Source organism: Cucurbita pepo, chromosome 15 (genome assembly GCF_057944985.1).
Source record: "Cucurbita pepo subsp. pepo isolate OVF chromosome 15, ASM5794498v1, whole genome shotgun sequence".
Classification (NCBI taxonomy): domain Eukaryota; kingdom Viridiplantae; phylum Streptophyta; class Magnoliopsida; order Cucurbitales; family Cucurbitaceae; genus Cucurbita; species Cucurbita pepo.
In genome coordinates this window covers 3,168,733-3,194,175 of record NC_141812.1, presented here as the reverse complement: position 1 = coordinate 3,194,175, position 25,443 = coordinate 3,168,733, and the positions used below count along the sequence as shown (strand labels likewise).

General features: G+C 36.5%; 3 protein-coding genes across 3 annotated transcripts; 2 read left to right on the top strand and 1 right to left on the bottom strand.

Moving 5' to 3' along the window:
* Window positions 1-1,625: 1,625 nt before the first annotated feature.
* Window positions 1,626-7,633, top strand: LOC111811188 (sulfate transporter 1.2). The gene is made up of 10 exons (XM_023697944.2): window positions 1,626-2,059; window positions 3,000-3,382; window positions 3,472-3,537; window positions 3,945-4,058; window positions 4,777-4,893; window positions 4,996-5,122; window positions 5,208-5,494; window positions 5,563-5,753; window positions 7,041-7,123; window positions 7,217-7,633. The coding sequence occupies exons 1-10, from the start codon at window positions 1,693-1,695 to the stop codon at window positions 7,435-7,437; spliced, it is 1,956 nt and encodes a 651-aa protein (XP_023553712.2). The 5' UTR covers window positions 1,626-1,692; the 3' UTR covers window positions 7,438-7,633.
* A 7,294-nt stretch (window positions 7,634-14,927) lies between these two features.
* LOC147789173 (chaperone protein dnaJ 20, chloroplastic-like) lies at window positions 14,928-15,371 on the top strand. The gene has a single exon (XM_087118243.1). It carries the CDS (start codon window positions 14,928-14,930, stop codon window positions 15,369-15,371), a length of 444 nt encoding a protein of 147 aa, XP_086974369.1.
* A 9,131-nt stretch (window positions 15,372-24,502) lies between these two features.
* Window positions 24,503-25,443, bottom strand: LOC111776272 (thaumatin-like protein 1b). The gene is made up of 2 exons (XM_023655682.2): window positions 25,353-25,443; window positions 24,503-25,274 (listed from the first exon to the last, which is right to left on the bottom strand). The coding sequence occupies exons 1-2, from the start codon at window positions 25,402-25,404 to the stop codon at window positions 24,595-24,597; spliced, it is 732 nt and encodes a 243-aa protein (XP_023511450.1). The 5' UTR covers window positions 25,405-25,443; the 3' UTR covers window positions 24,503-24,594.

Sequence of the window (25,443 nt, the reverse complement as noted above, 5' to 3'; positions counted from 1 at the left end):
AGCTTCAAAGGTATAGTCCTAGTGACTTAAGTGTCGAACAAAGAAATTGTGAGTCTCGAAGGTATAGTCATAGTGAAGATCCATGATAGAGCTTTATTCGAAGAGTTGTCCAAATAGTGCTAGATGTCACAATTGCACTTTCACGAGACGCTTGCAAGTGATTGTGTGACACTCACTCTCACCATTGAATAAGTTAGCTAACTCGAAATCGTGTCGCCTTGGCCAACGACGTATACCCAAACTTCTGCTCGGCTTTAAGAGAAAAGTTTTAAAAATGAGGCAGATAGATTTTAGAAAGAGAGTTTGAAAGAAAGATTGAAAGCAATGTTATAAGCAAGCCAACAAAGATCCATGTGGTTGCTTTGTGATTTATGTATTGTTGCACATCATACAAATGCTATTGAATTTGCATGATCTCTTGCGAATTTCGAATGACGTGATATTTCGAAATGAAATCATGAAACTACGTATCCTAGGTAGGAGTTAATTGTATCACCTGGGTTATAGGCTAGTTGTCATGAAACTACGTATCCAAGGTACGAGTTAATTGTATCACTTGGGTTATAGGCTAGTTGGCTAGAGTTATAGTATTTATAACCAATGACAAATTGGTCATGTTTTGGGCCTGGTTACAAACGGGTTGATTAGTGCTTGCTGGTTAACATAGAGTCACATAGTGGTTTTCCTGTCTCGACATGGTCACAACCTAGTTGACCTATTTTTTGTTAACGATTCAAGTCCATCAATTTACTTTATATTTTTTATTGTTGTGTGCCTATGCATATCTAACTCCAACGTGCAAAGGCCATGATGAGGAGGCACTGACTAATCTCATTTTAGTTTTCGCTTATGCTTGTCTTTCATGTTTTGCTCTCGAATTGTCACAGACTAATTATAGTTTGTGGCAAACTTCAAAGGTTGACTTTATTTTCTTGAACTTAGTTTATTAAATAATTTTCTTAGATTATTAAATAAATATATTTTAAAGGGCTACCCGCACATAGTTTCGATACTTTTTCTGGAGGTCCACGAAATCAAATTCGGTCCAAGGAAGACACCGAAATACCATAGATGTTTATTTACATAGCCATTTTTGTAAATATGTATATCGGGAAAGTGATTAATCTTATGCCCATTATTGTTCAATTGTTTTGTTCAATGCTTCCAAATTAGTGGTTGAATGCTTCCAAACTAGTTCAAACTTAACTTTCAAGCTTTAACCCTCCCAAATCACACTCAAACACGTTTTTTCTTTTAATCAGAAATACAAAAATCGAGATACAGAATAATGTGATAGTGATCTAAACAAAAGTTAGGATCCTGAACATCAACCTAACGTTCTTTCTCATTACCACAATTGATCCAAATTTGAACAGATTTCTACAATCGTTTCATGGAATATATTTTTTTTTCTAATGGGAGAAATGTTAATAAAAAAATGCTTGATGATCTTGTGCCCAAAAAAGTAAACGCTTTTGTATTAGGAATAAATAGTGTCCATATACATAATGGCACTTGAAGCTAAAAAGGGGTACGCTTTAAACCGTTGACCTGACCTTATTGCATTACGTAGGCCTCTTAAAGTCACTCTCAAAATCCCATTATAAATACAAATCTCTATGCCCCTCTCCCTCACACCAAACCACAGATCCCTTTCTCTTCTTCTTTTCAAGATTAGAGAGCGTGTGCAAAATGAGCGGGCGGATCGTGAGCCGAGAGGATCCGGTGCAGTCGGAGCGGCACAGCGAGGCGGGCAGCGTTGCACCGCCTTCGAAGGTGGGCGTGCCGCCGAGGAAGAACGCGTGGGAGGACTTTAAATCTGTGGTGAATGAGACTTTCTTCTCCGATCAGCCTCTTAGGCATTTCAAGGACCAGCCCAAGCGCAAGAAAGTTGCTCTCTTTGTGCAAGGCCTCTTCCCTGTGTTCCAATGGGGACGGGGATATAACTTTAGTAAGTTCAAAGGGGACCTCATTGCTGGCTTAACCATTGCTAGTCTTTGTATTCCTCAGGATATTGGATATGCCAAGCTTGCCAATTTGCCAGCTGAAAATGGACTTTGTAAGTATCATTTTATTATTTAAGCAACAAGGCTAATGGGTTATAATAAATGGTTCTAAAATTTTGAGTTTAGTTTGTGAGATTCCATGTCGGTTGGAGAGGGGAACTAAACATCCTTTAAAGGATGTGGAAATTTCTCCCTAGCAATTTCTTCCTAGCAGACGGGTTTTACAACCTTGAGGGGAAGCTCGGAAGAAAAAGTGCAAAGAGAACAATATTTGCTAGCGGTGGGCTTGAGCTGTTACAAATGGTATCAGAGTCAGACACTGGGCGATTTGTTAGCGAACAGGCTGAACCTCGAAGGGGGTAGACACTAGGCGGTGTGCGAATAAGGATGCTGGGACGCGAAGGGGGTGGATTGGGGGTCCCACGTTGATTGGAGAGGGAAACGAGTGTCAGCGAGGACACGGGGCCCCAAAAGGGGGTGGATTAGGGGGTCCCACGTCAATTGGAGAGGGGAACGAGTTTGAGCGAGGACACTAGGCCTCGAAAGGGAGTGGATTGGGGGGTCCCACGTCGATTGGAGAGGGGAACGAGTGCCACCGAGGGTGCTGATCCCCGGGGGTGGATTGGGGGGTCCCACATCAATTGGAGAGGGGAACGAGTGTCAGCGAAAACGGCCCCGAGGGAGTAGATTGTGAGATCCCATATCAATTGAAGAGGGGAACGAAGAATTCTTTATAAGGGTGTGGAAACCTCTCCCTTAAATGTGTTTTAAAAGGAAAGCACAAAGACATTATGAGAGTGTGGAAACCTCTTCTTAATAGACGAGTTTAAAAATGTTAGGGGAAGCAAAAATGGAAAAGTAAAAAAGAACAATATCTACTGGTGTTGGACTTGGGTTGTTACACTAACAACCCCATGAGCTTAAACTTTTCAATTCAAACTTTTTCAACAGTCATTTCCTCTCCAATTAATATGATAATTTCTTCATTTGTAGATAGTAGCTTTGTCCCACCATTGGTCTACGCCGTGATGGGAAGTTCTAGAGACATCGCAATCGGCCCGGTCGCCGTCGTGTCACTTTTACTTGGAACACTCCTATCGCAGGTATACGACCCGGTGAAAGAAGCCGAAGAATACAAACGGCTAGCTTTCACGGCAACTTTCTTCGCCGGAGTAACTCAGCTAGCTCTAGGCTTCCTCCGGCTAGGATTCTTGATCGACTTTCTATCACATGCTGCGATTGTTGGGTTCATGGGTGGCGCCGCTGTCACCATAGCCCTTCAACAGCTGAAAGGTCTTCTCGGCATAAAAAACTTCACCAAGAAAACTGATATCATTTCAGTGATGCGCTCAGTTTGGAGTAATGTGCAGCATGGGGTAGCCTTCATACCATATTTTATTCCCTCCAATTTGATTGTATCGCCTTAGTTTATTCATAACTTGTTTGTTTGTTGCTTGGCTTGCAGTGGAATTGGCAGACTATACTGATAGGGGTATCATTTTTGGCGTTCCTATTAGCTACCAAATATATCGTAAGTTCCATTTTATTTGTTGATGATTGTTGGGAGGGAGTCCCACGTTGGTTAATTTAGGGAATGATCATGGGTTAAGCCACGAGAGCTTATGTTCAAAAGTTGACAATATCATACCATTGTTGAAAGTCATTATTTCTAACATGGTATCAGAGTCATACTCTTAACTTAGTCATGTCAACAAAATCTTCAAATGTCGAACAAAGAAATTCTGAGCCTCGAAGGTGTAGTAAAAAATGATTCAAGTGTCGAACAAAGGGTGTACTTTGTTCAAGAGCTCCATAGGCTTTAGGGGAGACTCTATAGTGTACTTTGTTCGAGGGGAGGATTATTAATTGCTTAGCGTTTGTGTTACTTTTTGTTCTTGAAAACAAGATTTTGAGTATGGTTTTGGGTTGAATATGTAGGGCAAGAAGCATAAGAAACTGTTTTGGATACCTGCCATTGCGCCCTTGACATCGGTGATACTCTCAACTTTTTTTGTGTATATCACTCGAGCTGATAAAGATGGAGTTCAGATTGTAAGTTCTATTACAATATCTACTTTGTTAAATCATAAATTTCCTTTGACTTTTGATCATCGTTGAAATTTATATTATTGTAGTGTAGAATAGACTAATTAATAAATTCATAGCCCAATCTAAAGAGGGTGAGTTGGGTTCGGTTGAGTTGATTGGATTTTTCATGTCTTCAATTTTTTTAAGGTTTTCATTTATTTGAACGTAACCCAACCCAAATAAGCTCATAACTCAGCCAAACCGTACTAGTTGGATTGGGTTGATTGGATTTTTCATGTCATCAAGTTCTTTTAAGTTTTCAATTTTTTAACTCAACTCAACCCAACCCGAATAAGTTCATAACTTAATCCAAACAGTACGAGCTGAGTTAGGTTGATCGGATTTTTCATGTCATTAGGTTCTTTTAAAGTTTTCATTTATTTGAACCTAACCCAACCCAAATAAGTTCATAACTCAACCCAAAACGTATTAGTTGGGTTGGGTTGATCGAATTTTTCATGTCATCAGGCTCTTTTAAAATTTTCATTTATTTGAACACAACCCAATCCAACCCATACAAGCTCATAGCTGAATTCAAATTATACGAATTGGATTAGGTTGATCAGAGTTTTTTATGTCATCAGGTTTTTTGAACACCCTATTAACCAAAAAAAAAAAAAAAGCTTCAATGTCTTTTTTTAGTTGAAATTTTATGAATTTAGTATTGTTTTATATTTTTCAGGTAAAACACATAGACAAAGGAATAAATCCACCATCCCTTGATAAGATCTTCTTCCATGGAGACAATCTCACCAAAGGTTTCAAAATTGGAGTGGTTGCTGGTTTGATTGCCCTAACGGTACACTTCCCTAATTTCTCTTAATTAAACACAATAATCTTATGTTAATTTCAATCACTAATTTCTTCCTTCTTTGTTTCTTTCATTGTTTGTTTAATATAGGAAGCTGTGGCCATTGCAAGAACATTCGCAGACTTAAAGGACTACGAGATCAATGGTAACAAAGAAATGATGGCTCTTGGCACCATGAACATTGCTGGCTCCATGACTTCTTGCTATGTAGCCACAGGTTCTACACTTAAAACTTCTTCTTCGTCGTCGTCGTCGTCGTCTGTTAAATCTTTAACGAGCTTTTTCCATTGTCACCCGTGTAGGATCATTCTCCCGGTCGGCCGTGAACTACATGGCTGGCTGCAGCACACCGATGTCGAACATCGTCATGGCATGTGTCGTTCTCTTGACCTTAGAGCTCATCACACCCCTTTTCAAGTATACCCCTAATGCCATTCTCGCCTCCATCATCATTTGCGCCGTGATTGGGCTCATCGACATCGATGCTGTGATGTTGCTATGGAAGATCGATAAATTCGACTTCATTGCTTGCATGGGAGCTTTCTTCGGCGTCGTCTTTGATTCGGTCGAGATTGGTCTTCTCATTGCTGTAAGTACTAAATTTGGTTACTTGTATGTTTATGTCTTGAAATGAACATAATTCAAACAATACTATAGGTGAGTTTGTCGCTGTTCAAAATTCTATTGCAAGTGACGAGACCTCGCATTGCTTTGCTTGGGAAGCTCCCAAAGATTGCCATTTTTAGAAACATTTTGCAATACCCTGGGGCAAAGAGGATTGATGGAATCCTCATGGTTAGGGTTGATTCTTCTATATACTTCTCCAATGCCAACTATGTCAAAGAAAGGTACTTGTACTTCCATTTTTTCTTTTTGTTTCTCTCTTAGAAATAGTTTGAGAAACGAGTACAATCACATTTAGAAATGTCCATGTGTGAGACGGGTGAGACGAGAGAAGCTTTTTGTAACAGCTCAAGCCCACCGTTAGTAAATATTGTCCTCTTTGTGTTTTCCCTTCTAGAATTTCTCTCAAGGTTTTAAAACGCATTTATTAGGGAGAGGTTTCTATACCTTATAAAGAATGTTTCGTTCTCCTCCCCAATAGTAAGATCTCATAATCCTCTCCCCTTCGGGGCCCAACGTCCTTGCTGACATACTGCCTCGTGTCAACCCCTTCGAGGCTCAGCCTCTTCGCTGACACATTGTCTCGTGTCAACCCCTCCGAGGCTCAGCCTCTTCGCTGACACATTGTCTTGTGTCAACCCCTTCGAGGCTCAGCCTCTTCGCTGGCACATTGTCTCGTGTCAACCCCTTCGAGGCTCAACCTCTTTGCTGGCACGTCGTCTCGTGTCTAGCTCTGATACCATTTGTAACAGTTCATTCTCACTGCTAACAAATATTGTCCTCTTTGGGCTTTTCCCTCCAGGCTTCCTCTCAAGGTTTTAAAACACGTCTGCTAAGGAGAGGTTTTCACCCTTATAAATAATGTTTTGTTCTCCTCTCCAACCGATGTGGGATCTCATAATCCTTCCCCTTTCGAGTCCCAGCGTCCTTGCTAGCACGGCCTCGTGTGCACCCCCCCTTCGGGGCTCAGCCTCCTAGCTGGCACATTGCCTCGTGTCTTGTTCTGATACCATTTGTAATAGCTCAAGGCCACAGCTAGCAAATATGGTTCTTTTTGGACTTTCCCTTTTGGGCTTCCCCTCATGGTTTTAAACCGCGTCTGCTAGGGAGAGATTTTCACACCCTTATAAAGAATGTTTCATTCTCCTCTCCGATCGATGTGAGATCTCACATTTTTCCTATCTTGTCTCCATCCCCACCTCCTCTTTCATTTCCTATAATAGAAAAATGTAAGGAAGGGGAATACAATTCCTGTCCCCAACCTCGTTTATCTATTGAAAAAAAAAAAAAAAACTCTACTCGCTCCTTCCCTCATCTCAAATTTAAATGGGAGTTCTTCGCTTTGTTCGAGGCGGGTCTCCACAAGACCTTGGTCTCATCGGATAAATGGACATCTTCACACATTAAAATCATTTGAAATGCTCCGTTTAAGATTAAGCACGCATGATTTTTATTGATAGCTTCACTCCCTTTCTAAGGTCTATTTGATAGCTAACTTTCATACACTTTAGGATACTGAGATGGCTAGCAGATGAAACAGAGAAGCTCAAAGACCAATCTCTCCCCATCAAAGTCGTTGTCATCGACATGTCTCGTAAGTGAAACGACGTAATCGACTGAAGTAATTCACAATATTATGTATGCATCAAATGGAAATGAACAAATAATTCTTGTGTTTCCATGGCAGCGGTATCCGATATCGACACGAGCGGCATCCATGCGATCGAGGGATTGTACTCTCATTTGCAGAAGAAGGAAATTGAGCTTGCACTTGCAAATCCAGGTCCAGTGATAATGGAGAAGCTCTTAGCTGCAAACTTCGACAAGCTCATTGGAGAAGAAAACATTTTCCTTAGTGTCAACGAAGCTATTAAGACTTATGCCCCAAATGCGGCTCTTGATCCTTAACTACCACGAACTGTGTAGTGTTTTTATTGTCTGTTCTTCCTTGTATTATATAGTTTTGATCAGCTGTTTACAAATTACATATGATGTTTTCTTGTTTTGTTTTTCTTCTTTTTGCGTGTATATTTCCTTTTCGGTCCCTTAATTACGAGTTACCGGATTTTGTTGTGAATGCCATTTGGCTTGGGTTGCTCTCTAACCATTTGAGAATATTTGCTAAAATCATCCTACCTAAATGGGGTGAAAGTTCTTTATTTATAGTCATTACGAAATTAAATAAGTTACAAAGGAAATAAAAAGAACGATACATTGATACAAGATACTTGTATATAATAAAATGTCAAATATGATACCTATACTAAACAGTAATAGAATACTAAATATCATATACTATATTTGCCTATAATAGAAAGTCAAATATGATATCTAGGTTAAATCATAATAGAAAGCTAAATATCATATAATATTTACTTATAATAAAGGGTCAAATATGATATCTATGTTAAACCATAATAGAAAGCTAAATATCATACAATATTTGCCTATAATAAAGGGTCAAATATGATATTTATGTTAAACCGTATCGAATGCTAAATATTATACAATATATTTGTCTACAATAAATGATCAAATATGGTACCTATATAAACAGTAATGGAAGGCTAAATATCATCAAGAGAGTAAAAGGTAGGCTAAATACACTCGTAAAGAGTATTGAGTAAAGGATAGGCTAAATATCCTCACTAAGAGAGTAAAGGGTTTTACATAGTGTACACACCAAAATGTTCACTCCAAAATGAATTAACCCAATTAACTAAGTTTCCAACCTAAACCGTGTACATTAACTCAATTAACTAATTTGCACACTAATGTGTTGTTTGTCACACACACTCTAATGCTTAGATCAAAGAGTGAAATAAGTCTTAAAAGTTTTAAGAATTTATAATGGACTTATTTTGAATCGAGTCATAATGACGTATTTATAAGAGAGTTAACCTAAAGTTTTCGTTTTTTCCTAGATTTGGGATTGAGAATCAGATCATGCTAACCCTTAGATCTCTCGGGTCAGGGGCATGAGGCAAGTCGAGGTTGAGACAAAGGATTTGGACCCCATCATTCTCTCTCCCAACCCCAATTGGGTTCTCAAGTTTAGCTCGGTCTCGAGTTTTAACCATTTTCTTGCTTACCCTTCAAACAAATTTCAACATTCGTTATAGGAGTGAAAGAAACCAAAACGAACCGAGTTAGTTTGGATCAGGTCACAAAATCAGACCAAAAAGAACTCAACTCCGATCGAAAAGAACCACATGTTTATATCTTTTATGATAAGTTGCCTCTCTTAGATTATCAAGCTCTCGTCTTACCTTCTTTTTCGTTCTCTCTTTACAACTGCACTTCACAATGCTTCCGTCGTGGATGACTTAGCCATATCAAACTCCTTCCACCATTGGATCCTTTGTGATGTAATTTGCAGTGAAGTTCTACTTAGAGGGCGAAATCAATTTTTTTTTTTTTTTCTTCAAGGTTTTTTCACCAAATAGACGAGGAAAAATTTCATACTTCAATCTTACGGGAAATTCAAGTTAGGACTTGAGAATCAAAACATGAGCATCTATAACTAAGAGAGAGCAGTAAATCGTCAACTAAGAGAGAACAGTAAATCGTCGATTGAATCAACCACAAGCTGAGATTGTTGGCAAACGTGTGTAGTTTTAAGTAATGAATGTTTGTACTTATATGGCGTATTGCAAGATCTATCTTAAATTTTGGGTTCATTCAGACTAATTAGTGTAACCCTTTTGAGATTTAATCAACTTTTAGGTGTGCTTACTCCACTATTAGGTGAAGTTATGGGTGAATATTATGTTGTACTCATCTTTTGCAATGAGTATGAGCATATCAAATTTAGTCGTCTCGAAACTACGATTAACACCAAGAATTGCTAATAGATACTTTCGAACTCAACTAGGTTTCAAAAGTACACTCCTGTAATTAAGTAATGTTAAGCGTAAAGTTTATGTTATACTCATCTTTCACAACAAGTATAGACATATCAAACTTATAATAGATAAACAAGCACTCTAATTCAGTAACTGACGACAACCAAAGGAAAAATGGACTAAGAATGATAGCTTAAGGCAAATAGGTGGACAACAGAGCTCAAATGAGGGAACTTCCATTGAAGAATAGCAACACGCTTAATAACTCTCCAATCCTTTACTCTCTTTTCTTATTCTATTAATTTTATATGATCAAAATGTTGATTCCTCTATGTAAATCAATGTGTATGGAGAGCTAAATCTTATAGGAAAGACGAGAGAGTTTGATGTAGTTAAGAATGTTGACGGTTGATTTCAGTTTATTAAAAAGTTTCTAATTAATTATCTACCTGTTTGTTTAATTGATCACTTTACCGTACATAGTTCTTTCTCTTTTTCGAAAGAAGAGAGAGCAAGATAATCCTCTTTAATATTCTAGCCTCATTGCAATAATAATTCTTTCTTCTAGAGTTTTGTTTAGCGGAAATTACAAAACGACTATGAAAATAATCACTATGCATGACCCTTAGAACCGAGCTTGAGAATATGTTAAAAAAGCTAAATTTTAACATAAAGTTCAACATTATTGTTGTTTTCTTGTTTACTCGGTGTATATTTTATTGAGATATTTTACACTCATCAACATATATTTGAATTACATTCGAAACTCACTTAATTTTATATATCGGTATTAATGTGCTCATTAGACAATATTTAATTGTAATAATAAAAAAAGATTATTATAACAATCAATATGACCGTTTTAACGTCAAAGATTCAAGTTAATGTAACATTTCAAACACGATAATTTTTCAGGTAGATCTAAGGTAATATGCATTATCAATATTGTATTCGCTAACCATTAGACGAGCATATCATACCAGCTTACAAATTTGACCGAGCTTTATTTATTAGTTTTTTTTAGTTCACAATCAAATTAGAACGGTAATTTAAACTTATTCTATGAACTATGCTCGGGAATTGAAAATGAATTATTATATTAACAATAAAATTAGAAAATTTAAAATAATAATGAAGAATCTTTATATTTTGTATTAAAAGAAAATGAAACTTTGACTTTTGACATTTCAAATGAAGATAATCTCCAAAAGCAAACTCCAAGCAGATAAGAACAATGAAGAAAGTATTAAAATTTGTATTGAGTTTCATAAGCCAACCATCTCCCTTATCACTACAGTTCATTTAGGTCTTTCTTTTTTAAAAAATAAATATTATTTAATTAATTAATTATATAGTAATTAAGGTCTCAAGATGCACGTGTTGGCCGGCTTTATATATACACTCTTTTTTTTCTTTCCTATTTTTTTTTATCCATATTTTTATTTACGTCAATTTATTTATAGGTGTACCCGAGTAAATGAGAGATACATGAATGAATTGAGACTACATCTAAATGAGAGCGATTCTGAAGATAGAAAAGCTTAAAAGAAATGAAAGTTATTGTTTATACCAACAAAGTGTACCTTCATTTTCGGTGGCTCAATCATAAAAACTCAATGGTTAAGAATGTTTTACTTGGAGAAATTTCATATTCCGTAATTTCTTTGGAATTTTCGTGCAATGCATGTTAGTAAGTGGGAATAGTTTTCGCTCTTAAGAAGCGAAGAGTAGATAACGTGACTATGTCGTAGGGGAACACCAAGGTCATCAGGTGTCAAATCCAGATTACAAAGCATGAACTGAATCCTGGATATGGATTGTTATATTTTACACGATTGTTATATTTTAATTTGGATTGCGATGAACTTTCTATAAATAAAAAAATTGGTTTGATTTGCGAGTTGACATATTTTTGGTCGAGTTATCTCGAAAATAGGGTTACAATTCAAGTCTAGAAACTCAATGGTTAAGCGTGTTTTACTTGGAGAAATTTCATATTCGGTAATTTCTTAGAATTTTCGTGCAATGCATGTTAGTGTTGTGTTGGTAAGTGGGAATAGTTTTCGCTCTTAAGAAGCGAGGAGTAGATAACGTGATTATGTTGTAGATAACGTGATTATGTCGTAGGGGAATGCCAAGGTCATTAGGTGACGAATCCAAATTACAAAGCCTAATTTGAATCCTGAGTATGGATCGTTATATTTCAACTTGGATTGCGTTGAACTTTAGATAAATAAAAAAATTGGTTTGGTTTGCGAGTTGACATATTTCTTGTCGAGTCAACCCGAAAATAGGGTTACAACTTAAGTCTACTCTATTTTTAAAAAGATTAAGACTATTTAATGTTTCCATCGATGTTAGTGATGCGTTGTGGCTTATGAATATTTGTCGCTCATGATGTCGTGGACCGTCCTCATCGGTCACACCCCCAAGGTCTTCTTTACAAAATTGGAAAGCTCATCGTTGGTAGTCCCTAACTCACAATCGTGGAGTGTTGTTATGGTGTCGACGATAATTGATTTCTCAAGCTGATGTCGCTGATTAGAGATTCTCCTCGTGGTTGTCAAATAGGACACTTCGAAACGCTCATTCTCTTGTTGGATGCCACCCGTCATTATTGTCAATTACCAAATATTTTTATGTTTTTTCTAATAGAAAAGAAAAATAAAACACAATAATTTAGTTGTGTACAGAAGTAAGATCGATTGCACTTACACATCCACGAACAAAAATGAATAAAGAGATTCAAAGATTTACAATAGGATTGTTATTTTTTATGTTTTCTTCGAACGTGTCAATAAAAAACGTATAATTCGAGTAATTAAATCTAGCCGACTTGACGATACCTTAACGGTTTAGTTCATAGACTTGAAATCCTCATACTTTAAATAAGAAGATCTTCAAAGATCAATTCATTTCATTTTAAAATAGGGTATGCTATGAGATCAAATGCCACATTTTGGCTGGCAGGTGGACGTTTTATTGGTGCCATTACGTGGTTTGATGAGCCGTGGAAGTATTCGATCGATAAAATATGGTGTAAACTTTGGTTGTCTTGTTCATAAATTTATGTGATTATGAATAATAATTAGAAAAAAAAGGGTCAAGCTAAAACTTAAATTTAGATACCGACATCTCGTGGCAATTTGTAAGGTCTAAAGAATCTTAAATTCTCCAACTAAGGTCGTGTTAAAAGGACAACAATGTAGAGACAATGAAGAAAAAATAAAAACCAACTTTACGCGTTTCACTTAGCTGTATCCTTTCATTCTTAGCTTGAATCGTAAAGAGTTACATTTAAATCTACGACAATATATGATTGTCGTCGGATGTTATTTGAATCTCCTTTTAATAAGATCTAGGCAAACTTCATTTGTATTGGAATACATATTCTTTTACGTATCGGGAACTACTCTTGGTTGGTGTCAAAACGTTGCTTAGTTAATGTCGTAGTGTTCGATGCATTTGCAATGGTAGTAGAACTAAACTAAGTCATTGTGATGTCCCACATTGGTTGGGGAGGAGAACAACCCACCATTTATAAGGGTGTGGAAACCTTCCCCTAGCATATGCGTTCTAAAGTCTTGAGGGGAAGCCCGAAAGGGAAAGTCCAAAGAGAACAATATCTGCTAGCGGTGGATCTGGGCCGTTACAATGGTATCAGAGCTAGATACCGGATGATGTGCTAAGCTTCTCGCTGTTCCCCGAAGGGGGTAGACACGAGACAGTGTGCCAGTAAGAACGCTGGGCCCCAAAGGGGGGTGGATTTGGAGGCGGTCCCACATCGATTGGAGGAAGGAAAGAGTGCCAGCGACCCAAAGGGGGGTGGATTTGGAGGCGGTCCCACATCGATTGGAGGAAGGAAAGAGTGCCAGCGAGAATGCTGGCCCCAAATGGCATTTTTGTTTAGGATATAGGTATATATTTATTTTATTTTTTAATTTTATAAATATTTTTTATTATTTATCCTCAAAATAATATTTAAAATATATATTCAAATTAAATCATAAATATTAATTAAATAATTAAAAATAAATAAATAGATATTTTACAGGTAAAGATCCTAGATTTTAGTTACCTAAAGTTACTTGGGTCAACATCATCATTTAAGTAATAAATTTCAGACTAAAATAGACTTCATCGTTGAAAACACCTTTATAGTCTTACCTGTTTAACACATAATTCAGAAATAAACTTAAAAATGATAATGACATAAATTTAAAAACATTAAACGTAGAACAACCTATTCAAGTCGTTGGAGTCTGAGAGGAGTCTGTCTGCAGGCGTAACACGTGTCACCAAGGGAGAGGGACACGTCGCATTTTGCTTCTTGGGTCGAGGTGCAAGTTCGGGTCTGCTCTCGAGTACATAAATCCACGAAACTCTCAAAAATTGAGATCCCTCTCTTTTTACCAACGTTGATGTACGTAAGAGGGATGAAACGTACCTTAGATGAACATACAGTCGTCGAGGGTCCCTTTTATGGCGTGCCAGAAAACTTTGCTGAGCTCGTCTCTCTTTCGCTTTTCCCTCTAATTTTCTCTTTCGCGATCTGTGGAGGTCGCAGGGTTGTCTCAACATGGATTGCGAGAATTCCGGCATTTTCCAGCTACTCACTGAATTTTTTTTTTAAACTTAATACCGGGACATTACATTACATACTAAGTTTTACTTTTATTTTAAAAAAAAAAATAAATAACTGACCCGAATAATCCAAATCAATCTAATCCAAAAAACTTTATGCTTGGATTGAGTTCATTATTTAACAAACGTTGTTTGGGTCGAAGGAGTCGACAACCCAAAACAATTGAATTTAGTCCAACCCATCAATACCCAAATTTACACCAAAGAAAAAAAAAACATCTAGAAGGTATTAAAAAAAAAAAAACAAGTCGGTTATATAAACAAACAAGACAAAACTACAGTCTCTTTCTTCACCACAAATACAATATTGGTCTCGATGGTTACCATGCATTCCAAAACGCGTCAATACTCTCCTTACTTAGCCGTCGTCTTCCCAGCCCACCAGATTTCAAACCCACAATTTTCTTTTGTTCTTTACCCTCCTCACTTTCCACGAACCTCACCGTCAAATTTAAACGCTTCAAGCTCCTACTCTTAGCAGATATTATCTTCTTTAGACTTTTAATACCCGACTCTTAAGGAGAGGCTTTGAACTTTCCCTCAAAATTCTTAAAACCCGTCTACTAGAAAGAGGTTTTCATACCTTCATAAAAGGTGTTTTGTTCGTTAAACTTTATAATACCCGTCTCCTAAGGAGAGGTTTTGGACTTTCACTCAAAAATTTTAAAACCCGTCTACTAGAAAGATGTTTTCATATCTTCATAAAAGGTGTTTTTGTTCTTCTCCCCGATCCATCAACGTGGAATCTCACCAAAATTAAGGATAATTCTTCCTCATTAAGCTTTCACACGCTATATATATTATACCCATTTCTCCTTCCTTCCTTCCCTATCTTCAATTTGTTAATCAGAACTACCCATGTTTTCTCCACCAAATTCTTCTCCAAACCGAGTGGCTTTCTCCACCCCGATGGTGGGCACTCCGACCAGGCCGATGGTGGGCTTGTCCTGCAAGGCTGCTACCACCAAAGGGCCTGATTATTACAAATTGCTGTCGGTGAGTAGCGGCTGCAATGCAAGCGGTGAAGAGATCAAGAGGGCTTATAGAGCCATGGCTTTGCAGTATCATCCTGACCTGGTTTGTGATCCTTTGCTCAAAGAGCAGTCTACCAAGATGTTTGTTCAGCTGAATGCGGCGTACAAGACGCTCTCTGATCCTGTTCTTAGAAGACAATATGATGACTCTATGATGGGTTTGAATAATGGGTATTCCTATGAGAGAGGAGGCTTTGAGGTGGATAGAACCGTGTGGCAAAGGCAGATTCTTGAGCTCAAGCGTCGGTCTGCATGTCAAAGGGATCGGTCGGTGTCGTGGGGTGGGAGAATGCGGGCTCGGAATTACTCGGAATGTTAATGATGTCTAACCTTGTCAAAATTTAAGTTTTTGATGTGTTAAGTTTTTTTCTTAGGACATGCAATAGAATTATTCTTTCGTATCTATCGAAAATAAAGCAATCAAATTGGATCTACATGATTTAGATTTCACCATTGAAGCAAATCATATTGAATTATCAAAATCAAGAACAAGATACTACTAAACTTGAAACCATATACATCATTCTAAAATATTGATCCATTTCCTTTTATTAGTTAAGCATCAAAATAGTTTTAGTGATGAAGGGAGTTAATAAACATTCACTAATCACATCATTAATTCATTTGGGAACCTAAATCAAGTAGGAAAGGTGGTGTGAAGATTGTAGATTAAGTGACCTTAAATGGGGTTGAACTTGACTAAGATAAAATAAAATGGATATGAAGTACCATATCTGTTCAAGAGGTATGGTATTATTTTGTATCCATTTTATTTCAATAATAGTATCAAATATATATATATATATATATTTTAATCCATTTGATACATGTCATGTATATACTATACCACCTTTCATATGTCTAATGCATGAATGAACCTATCCTTTCGGTCTATATTACTTTAGGTGGCTATCCTAAACGGATAATTGGATTTGTATTTACTGTTCTACACACGGTCCACACGTGCAAGTATGTGCCCACCAATTGGTTCGCACACCTCTTGAACCCCTTTTTTGTCGAGCGAACATTCTCTGATAGTTGTTGATGTCAGACACCCGTTAAGAATATCGACCGTCATACTCATGTTGTTTCATAAACATATCACACATATCAAGCAATTGACACGTGAAGAACCACGTGGCACGTGTCATCATAGAAATCATCAATTTCTAACCATACAGGTAATAAAGTCGTTTACTTGGTTGGCCTTAACCAAAGTTCTATATAGCTCCAAATTTGTTTGTTTTTGTCCTTCGAATTCTTTCTCACTTATGTTGAGACATCACATATTTTGAATATTCACTTAATTGCGTCGATAAAAATCGAATTTCATGTTTTCATTGTTTCTCAATTGTGTTTGGCATGTACTCTAGGCCAATTTTAATCCATTCCTACTTTTAAAATTATTGACTTTTAATTTCTAAAATTATTTGACATTTAATTTCTAACTTACATGCAACTAAATTAGTGAAGATCTCAAATATAACATTGTTTTTTTTTTACCTAAAAACAAAATTAGGATAAGAGAAAAGAAAGTCAAAATAAATTGTGTATTTATGCATACTTTTGTAATATACATTCAAACCCATGTCTGCCCGAAATGTATAATTATGGATAACTATAAATTCATAATAGCTGCCCAAATTGCAATTTGTATAATACCCAAATTCATGTCTGCAAAATATCTTTCATTTCAAAATTTTGAAAGAAAGCAAAGGATATAGGCTAAAAAGAAATAAGAATCAACCACCACTTTAATAGCATATAACCTAGGTAGGAAAAATTGACATCTTATCACATATGGTACATTTTTTGGCATTTTAGTCATCGTGGGTATAGACATGATTTTTGTGAACGATCGTACACCCTCGTATTGACATGACAAGAATAATAAAAGCCTAACTACACATGAAATCAAGTAAAAGGAATTTGGAACATACATACGACTATGACAAGACCGGGACATTCGATACGCAGCCACAGGTAGCACGCCTTAGACAAGCATGACCGTGACAATGAGCATGCGATTCACTTTCATGCAAAAGTGAAAGGGGTGAGTTTTTACTCTCTTGTCTAATTTCAATACTAAGCCTATTATAACTTGAATTAGAGCCCGCCACTAATGTTTCTAAAAAATTTGGAGTGTTGGGCAAGTAGAAAAGAGCACGGGCAAAACAGGTATGGCCAAGTAAGTAGTCATTAAGATTCCCTTAAGAGATACTTGTAGGGATAGTTAGAATTTGCTAGCATGCCGACATAATCTGCCTTATATTTGCTAGAATATGCATATCTAGATCATTGAAAAGATAAGCATGTTGTAAATAATGTTACAAATGTCTTAAATACCCTTTAGAATGAGATTTATAAATGGCACAGTGTATGAAATTTTCCGTTGTGCTTGATAATTTATAATGAGAATGAGATCTGTACTCCAGGTGATTGATTGAGTTATCTCCTTAATGAATTTGCACGTATGTTTTGAGAATGTGAATGGTGCTTTTGGTGATCGATTGAGTTATCTTTTCATCGAGCTTGCATGTCTATCTTGAAAATGCAAAGTTTACTCCAGGTGATTGACTGTGGTATCTCCCTATTTTAGCATGTATGAATGCACTGAGTTAAAAATCACCTATTTTAGCATGTATGAATGCACTGAGTTAAGAATGTGATGCTAGAATTAGGACCATTGTATGTTGACATAGGTTAGACATAGGGTTGGAGTCCTAAAATTATTTTGTAACCACCAATAGTAAATGTTTATTTTGTAAGAGATTTTCTTTTCTCAAGATCACATCAACAACTTTATTCCTAGTTCTCCTAACCTTTCTCTATATCTAGCCATTTCAACTTTTAGATACCTTTCCTTTCATCTTCAGTTTTAGTGAATTTGAAATTCTGTAAATTCCTATATTTAGAGGGTTATCATTGTAATTTTTAAAAAATTTTATAGTCATTCGACTGATTAGAAGAAATGTAACACGGTCTACCTAAAAAACATTATCGAATGAGACTACTACAACATTAATTAAGTAAAAACGTGTATGTCAAATGGTATAAGAAAAGTCGATATATATATATATATATATATATATATATATATATATATATATATATATATTAGGAAAAATTTTATTTATCATAAAAAGTGGTCAAGAAAGCTAAGTGGCCCAAATTCAGCTGAAAAACGGAATGAAAAGAAATATGCAAGAAGAGAATTAAAAAAAAAAAAAAAAAAAAAAAAAAAAAGAATGTAGGCCATACATTTGCGAGACGTGTATGATTATGGTAAGAAATTCCCAACATATCATAAGATTCGCTTTCTAAAAAATCTGCACTTTTCCAAACCTAGAATGAGACACAATGTTGAAATGGAGTCTCACGTTGGCTAATTTAGGAAATGATCATCTATTTATAAGTAAACTATATTGTTATGAGATCTTTTGAGGAAGCCCAAATAAAAGTCGTGAGAGCTTATGCTCAAAGTGAATAATATCATACCATTTTGGAGAGTCTGATTCCTAACATAGTATTAGACCGAGGTTGGTGTAGGGTGTCTGATCTCTTGAAATTCTTAATATGCTGTGTGGTTGCAACTCTGTTTCATCTTCTATATCAGAAATGATTTCTTGAGATTATTAGTGAGTGGGTTTTTTTGTATGACGAGTAGTCTGTGATTGCAAGTTTTGTGTCGAAAAAACTTGTTTGGTATTGTTGAAATATAGCCAACACGATGGGTGAGTTTCTTCATGTCGTGAGTAGACTGAAAGTTTTGTGTCGAAAAAACTTGTTTGTATTAGTGTCATATAACCAATACGATGGGTGATTTCAAAATCGTTGGAAGAATGAAGAAACTCAACAACAATAACTAGAACACTTTGACAACATGCATGATGTCCTATTTATAAAACAAGACTTTTGGGAGATAGTTAGCGGGAGTGAAACTACACCGCTAGGGGAGATTCTAACGGTGCCTTGCGCAAATGGAGACCACATTCGGAGAAGAAATGGGAGGAATCACATTAGAGAGTGATAGAGGGTGGAGAAGCACTCTACACGAGTGAAAGTCGGAAGAACAATAAGTCATCTACCAAACGTGGATATAAAAATGGTGACAAAGGAAAAAAACCATCAAGAAACTTCACAACCTAGGAGATATCAGAAGAATGAATAACTCTCAAGTGAAGAGAATTGGAGGTATTTGGTACACTTACGAGAAAAAAGGGCACATGTCCAGGAATTGTTGGTCTAGAAAGAAGATGGAGGATGAATGGGATGCAGAGGCAATATGTGTCATAGGAGAAGACGAACTAGAACTTAGTGATAACTCTCTAAAGGTAGAGTCATATGAAGTCTTTTTGTATTTAATATGGCACTCTTATTCACCATTTTCTCATTATTTACCCAATTTATTCTACTTAGTGAGCATGAAATCGTTTATTGCTGTTCAATATGAAAAAAATATGATTTGGCATAAATCGAACTTAATTGTACATTTAATTGAGTTATGTGGTAAAATCTCAAACATTTATGCTGAACTATGAGGGAGTAGCAAATCTGGAAAAAAAAATGAGGGATGACATGGAAATTTTAAATCTACATCAGCAGTTCAAGTGGGTCATTGATTACCTCATGAGAAACATCCTATGTGGATAACTTATTCCTTTTCCGTTAGGGAACCCATGCTCAATATAAAAGGAAAAGGAAGACCAAGAGGAGGAGAGCCACACTTTAGGGAGAAAAATCGAATTACACAACAGCCGCCTCTGCTGCAGTGTACTGGTGTGAAACCAGAGAAGAATAAGAAAACCCTAATCCAGCAACTGTTGACAGCAAAAGGAAGAGGAGACCAACAAGGATTGATTAGGGCAAAGAGATGGACGTGAGAGCTCAAGAGAAGGGAACTTCTATTGACGAACGGCAACAAACCGGGATAACTCTCTATTTTCTTATTCTCTTTTCTTATTCCATCAATTTTACATGATGAAGATGCGGATTCCTCTATTTAATTCAGTTTGTATGGAGAGCTAAACTTTATAGGGGAGGCGAGAGTGTTTTATATAGTTTAAGTATGTTGACGGTATGATTTTAGTTTATTAAAGAGTTGTTGTTAATGATTTACATGTGTGTTTAATTAGCTACTTTACATACATAATTGTTCTCTTATTCGGGAGAAGAGAGGGAGCAACGCCTCTTTAATACTCTAGTTCCATAGCAAGGAGACTTGAAGGGTAATAGAAGGGTTAGGAATAATTCCTCTCCTAAGCCTTGTTAATAGAAATTACAACGATTATGAAAATAATCACCATTCATGACCCTCGGAAGTGGGCTTGGGAATCTATTAGAAGGAACTAAAATCTACCACAAAACTCAACAACTCATCTATTTAATCTCTCTTAGTCGAACCTTCCTCATTATAGTTGATTTTCTTATCATTTTCTGTTTTTCGACAGCAGTGGCACTCTGTTTTAGTTTTGTTTAAGTAGTTAAAATCACCAATACCCATTTGAATGTTACAAAAAAAAAAAAAAAAAAAAAAAAAAAAAAAAAAAAAAAAAAAAAAAAAAAACTCACTTAATTTACGGCAATAAAATTAACCAAAAAGATAGATTCTCTGTGGAATCGATAATTTACTAATTACTTACTACTAGTGTATACTTGCACTTATTCTTGTGAATTTTACATCATTTTATTATATACATCCACAAGCGATCACTCAGGGTAATAATGGAAAAACATATCGATTACGAGGATGACTGATCATTGATTCAGGATGCTCAAACCACATGACTGAAGATATCCAAAAAGGAGATGGAAGATGAATAGGATGCAGAGGTAATGTGTCATAGAAGAAAATATCGATTACGAGGATGACACCTAACATGGAATAATATCATACCATTTTGAAGAGTCTGATTCCAAACATGGTATCAAAGCGAGGTTGGTGTAAGGTGTCTGATCTCTTCAAATTCTTAATATGCTATGTGGTTGCAGCTCTGTTTGATCTTCTATATCAAAAATGATTTCTTGAGATTATTAGTGAGTGGGTTTTTTTTGTGTGATGAGTAGTCTGTGATTGCAAGTTTTGTGTCGAAAAAACTTGTTTGATATTATAAATATATCGAACACGATGGGTGAGTTTCTTTGTGTCGTGAGTAGACTGCAAGTTTTGTGTCGAAAAAACTTGTTTGTATTAGTGTGATATAACCAATACGATGGGTGATTTCCAAATTGTTGGAGGAATCAAGAAACTCAACAACAGTAACTACAACACTTGGGCAACATGCATGATGTCCTATTTATAAAGACAGGACTTTTGGGAGATCGTTAGCAGGAGTGAAATTGCGCCGCTAGAGGAGATTCTAACGGTGCCTTGCGCAAATGTTGACCACAGTCGGAGAAGAAATGGGAGGAATCACATTAGAGAGTGATAGAGGGTGGAGAAGCACTCTACACAAGTGAAAGTTGGAAGACAATAAGTCATCTACCAAACGTGGATATAAAAATGGTGACAAAGGAAAAAAACCATCAAGAAACTTCACAACCTAGGAGATATCAGAAGAATGAATAGCTCTAAAGTGAAGAGAATTGGAGGTATTTGCTACAATTACGAGAAAAAAGGGCACATGTCCAGGGATTGTTGGTCTAGAAAGAAGATGGAAGATGAATGGGATGCAGAGGCAATGTGTCATAGGAGAAGACAAACTAGATCTCAGTGATAACTCTTTAAAGGTAGAGTCATATCAAGTCTTTTTGTATTTAATATGATACTCTTATTCACCATTTTCTCATTATTTACCCCATTTATTCTACTTAGTGAGCATGAAATCGTTTATTGGTGTTCAACATGAAAAAAATATGATTTGGCATAAATCGAACTTAATTGTACATTTAATTGAGTTATGTGGTAAAATCTCAGACATGTATGCTTTACTATGAGAGAGTAGCAAATCTGGGAATAAATGACGGATGACATGAAAATTTTAAATCCACATCAGCAGTCCAAATGGGTCATTGATTATCTCATGAGAAACATCGTATGTGGACAACTTATTCCTTTTCCGTTAGGGAACCCATGCTCAATATAAAAGGAAAAGGAAGACCAAGAGGAGGAGAGCCACACTTTGGGGAGAAAAATCGAATTACACAGCAGCAGCCTCTGCTGCAGTGAACTGCTGTGAAATGCTGTGAAATGCTGTGAAACTAGAGAAGAAGAAGAAAACCCTAATCCAGCAACAGTTGACAGCAGAAGGAAGAAGAGACCAACAAGGATTGATTAGGGCAAAGAGGTGGACGTGAGAGCTCAAGAGAAGGGAACTTCCATTGACGAAAAGCAACAAACTGGGATAACTCTCTATTTCCTTATTCTCTTCTCTTATTCCATCAATTTTACATGATGAAGATGCGGATTCCTCTGTTTAATTCAGTTTGTATGGAGAGCTAAACTTTATAGGGGTGGCGAGAGTGTTTTATATAGTTTAAGTATGTTGACGGTATGATTTTAGTTTATTAAAGAGTTGTTGTTAATGATTTATATGTGTGTTTAATTATCTACTTTACATACATAGTTGTTCTCTTATTCTAGAGAAGAAGAGAGGGAGCAATGCCTCTTTAATACTCTAGTTCCATAGCAAGGAGACTTGAAGGGTAATAGAAGGGTTATGAATAATTTCTCTCCTAAGCCTGAATAATTTCTCTCCTAAGCCTTGTTAATAGAAATTACAACGATTATGGAAATAATCACCATTCATGACCCTCGGAAGTGGGCTTGGGAATCTATTAGAAAGAACTAAAATCTACCACAAAACTCAACAACTCATCTATTTAATCTCTCTTAGTCGAACCTTCCTCATTATAGTTGATTTTCTTATAGTTTTCTGTTTTTCGACAGAAGTGGCACTCTGTTTTAGTTTTGTTTAAGTAGTTAAAATCACCAACACCCATTTGAATGTTACAAAAAAAAAAAAAAAAAAAAAAAAAACTCACTTAATTTACGGCAATAAAATTAACCAAAAAGATAGATTCTCTGTGGAATCGATAATTTACTTATTACTTACTAGTTGTGATAGTGTTTACTTACACTTATTCTTGTGAATTTTACATCATTTTATTATATACATCCACAAGCAATCACTCAGGGTAATAATGAAAAAACATATCGATTACGAGGATGACTGATCATTGATTTAGGATGTCAAACCACATGACTGAAGATATCCAAAAAAGAGATAGAAGATGAATAGGATGCAGAGGTAATGTGTCATAGAAGAAAATATCGATTACGAGGATGACTCCTAACATGGAATAATATCATACCATTTTGGAGAGTCTGATTCCAAACATGGTATCAAAGCGAGGTTGGTGTAAGGTGTCTGATCTCTTCAAATTCTTAATATGCTATGTGGTTGCAGCTCTATTTGATCTTCTATATCAAAAATGATTTATTGAGATTATTAGTGAGTGGGCTGTTTTGTGTGATGAGTAGTCTGTGATTACAAGTTTTGTGTCGAAAAAACTTGTTTGATATTATTGAAATATAGCCCACACAATGGGTGAGTTTCTTTGTGTCGTGAGTAGACTGCGAGTTTTGTGTCGAAAAAACTTGTTTGTATTAGTGTGATATAACAAATGCGATGGGTGATTTCCAAATCGTTGGAAGAATCAAGAAACTCAACATCAGTAACTACAACACTTGGGCAACATGCATGATGTCCTATTTATAAAGACAGGACTTTTGGGAGATTGTTAGCAGGAGTGAAATTGCGCCGCTAGAGGAGATTCTAACGGTGCCTTGCGCAAATGGAAACCACAGTCAGAGAAGAAATGGGAGGAATCACATTAGAGAGTGATAGAGGGTGAAGAAGCACTTTACACAAGTGAAAGTCGGAAGAACAATAAGTCATCTACCTAATGTGGATGTAAAAATGGTGACAAAGGAAAAAAACCATCAAGAAACTTCATAACCTAGGAGATATTAGAAGAATGAATAACTCTTAGGTGAAAGAGAATTGGAGGTATTTGCTACACTGGTAAAAAAAATGGCCACATGTCCAGGGATTGTTGGTCTAAAAAGGAGATGGAGGATGAATGGGATGGAGAGGCAATATGTGTCATAGGAGAAGACGAACTAGAGCTCAGGGTAATAATGGAAAAACATATGAATTACGAAATGACTGATCATTGATTCAGGATGCTCAAACCACATGACTGAAGATATCCAAATAGGAGATAGAAGATGAATGGGATGTAAAGATAATGTGTCATAGAAGAAGAAGCTAGCGCTCATAGGATGACCGGATCATTGATTCAAAATGTTGATTCAGAATGCTTAAATCAATCAATAATGCTGATTCAGAATGCTTAAATCACATGACGGGCGATGGTGCAATGGATGGAGTGAGAGCTGATACATTTTAAGATTATTGAAGGAAGATTAAATAAGATGGATTTTATTCATTCAATAGCATTGAACGTCATTTATTAGTGATTTATTTGATTGAAATGATTGTAGAAATAATTTAGACATATATATGGTTTGTGGATGATTATGGGCAAAAGGTAACTTCATAGTTGGGTTCAGCGCTGCATGTGAAAGTGCTGTTTTCATCGTCATAAGCATAGCTATAAGCCTGGGGGCATTGGGACTCGAAGATCTTGGCAGAGTCGCTTGGTTGACATACTTTTGGGTCGTTAAATTCGGCTGTGCAACAATCCTTTGGGAGGTTAGATGCGAGGCATGAGCTCTTACACCCAATCACGATCCCATCAGCCGTCCTGACTTGCAAATGTAATGGGCAAACTCCATTCACATCTGCAGAGCATTTGGGGGACACACACTGTCCTGTTCCACCATTTGTAGTTATGGACATGGGTAAGTTGAAGCCATCCACAAGGCTAATATCATAGAAATCTAAGCCTCCGTTTGGTGCCAATGTGAATTCAGCTAACGTAGCTGGTGGAATTCCTCCAGCGCCATTGCAGTCTCTAGAGCCAGAGGCACAATCTCCTGTTTCACAAGAAAACCTTGAAGAGTCGTCTGTGAAGCAGCGGGTTCGAGCCCAAATCCTACCAGTCCATGGTGTAGGGACATTGAGAGTTTGGGACTCTGTTGAAGCTAATTGAAATCCAGTCATGGCGAGTTGGGGTTGTCCACTACCGCTTGTTAATGTGGCTGGCCATATGGTGTGTCCACAATTATTCTTAACAACAATGGTAGCTGCATGGGCTGTTTAACAACACCATAATCAGACACAAGGGTATTATTTTGAAGAACACACAACAAAAATGGGTTATGTATACTTACCGGAGGCCAACAGCATAGCAAGAGTGAAGAGGGTTGGTTGGATGAATGCCATTTCAAGAACTTTCTTCGATTGCTAAGTAATATTGTGAGT

Excerpts from the sequence above, each read along its gene's own strand:
- LOC111776272 (XM_023655682.2), bottom strand. The coding sequence starts at position 25,404 with ATGGCATTCATCCAACCAACCCTCTTCACTCTTGCTATGCTGTTGGCC. Across the intron at positions 25,275-25,352 it reads TGCTATGCTGTTGGCCTCCG|CCCATGCAGCTACCATTGTT; the intron begins GTAAGTATACAT and ends GTTGTTAAACAG.
- LOC111811188 (XM_023697944.2), top strand. The coding sequence starts at position 1,693 with ATGAGCGGGCGGATCGTGAGCCGAGAGGATCCGGTGCAGTCGGAGCGG. Across the intron at positions 3,383-3,471 it reads GGAGTAATGTGCAGCATGGG|TGGAATTGGCAGACTATACT; the intron begins GTAGCCTTCATA and ends CTTGGCTTGCAG. Across the intron at positions 4,894-4,995 it reads CTGGTTTGATTGCCCTAACG|GAAGCTGTGGCCATTGCAAG; the intron begins GTACACTTCCCT and ends TGTTTAATATAG.
- LOC147789173 (XM_087118243.1), top strand. The coding sequence starts at position 14,928 with ATGGTGGGCACTCCGACCAGGCCGATGGTGGGCTTGTCCTGCAAGGCT.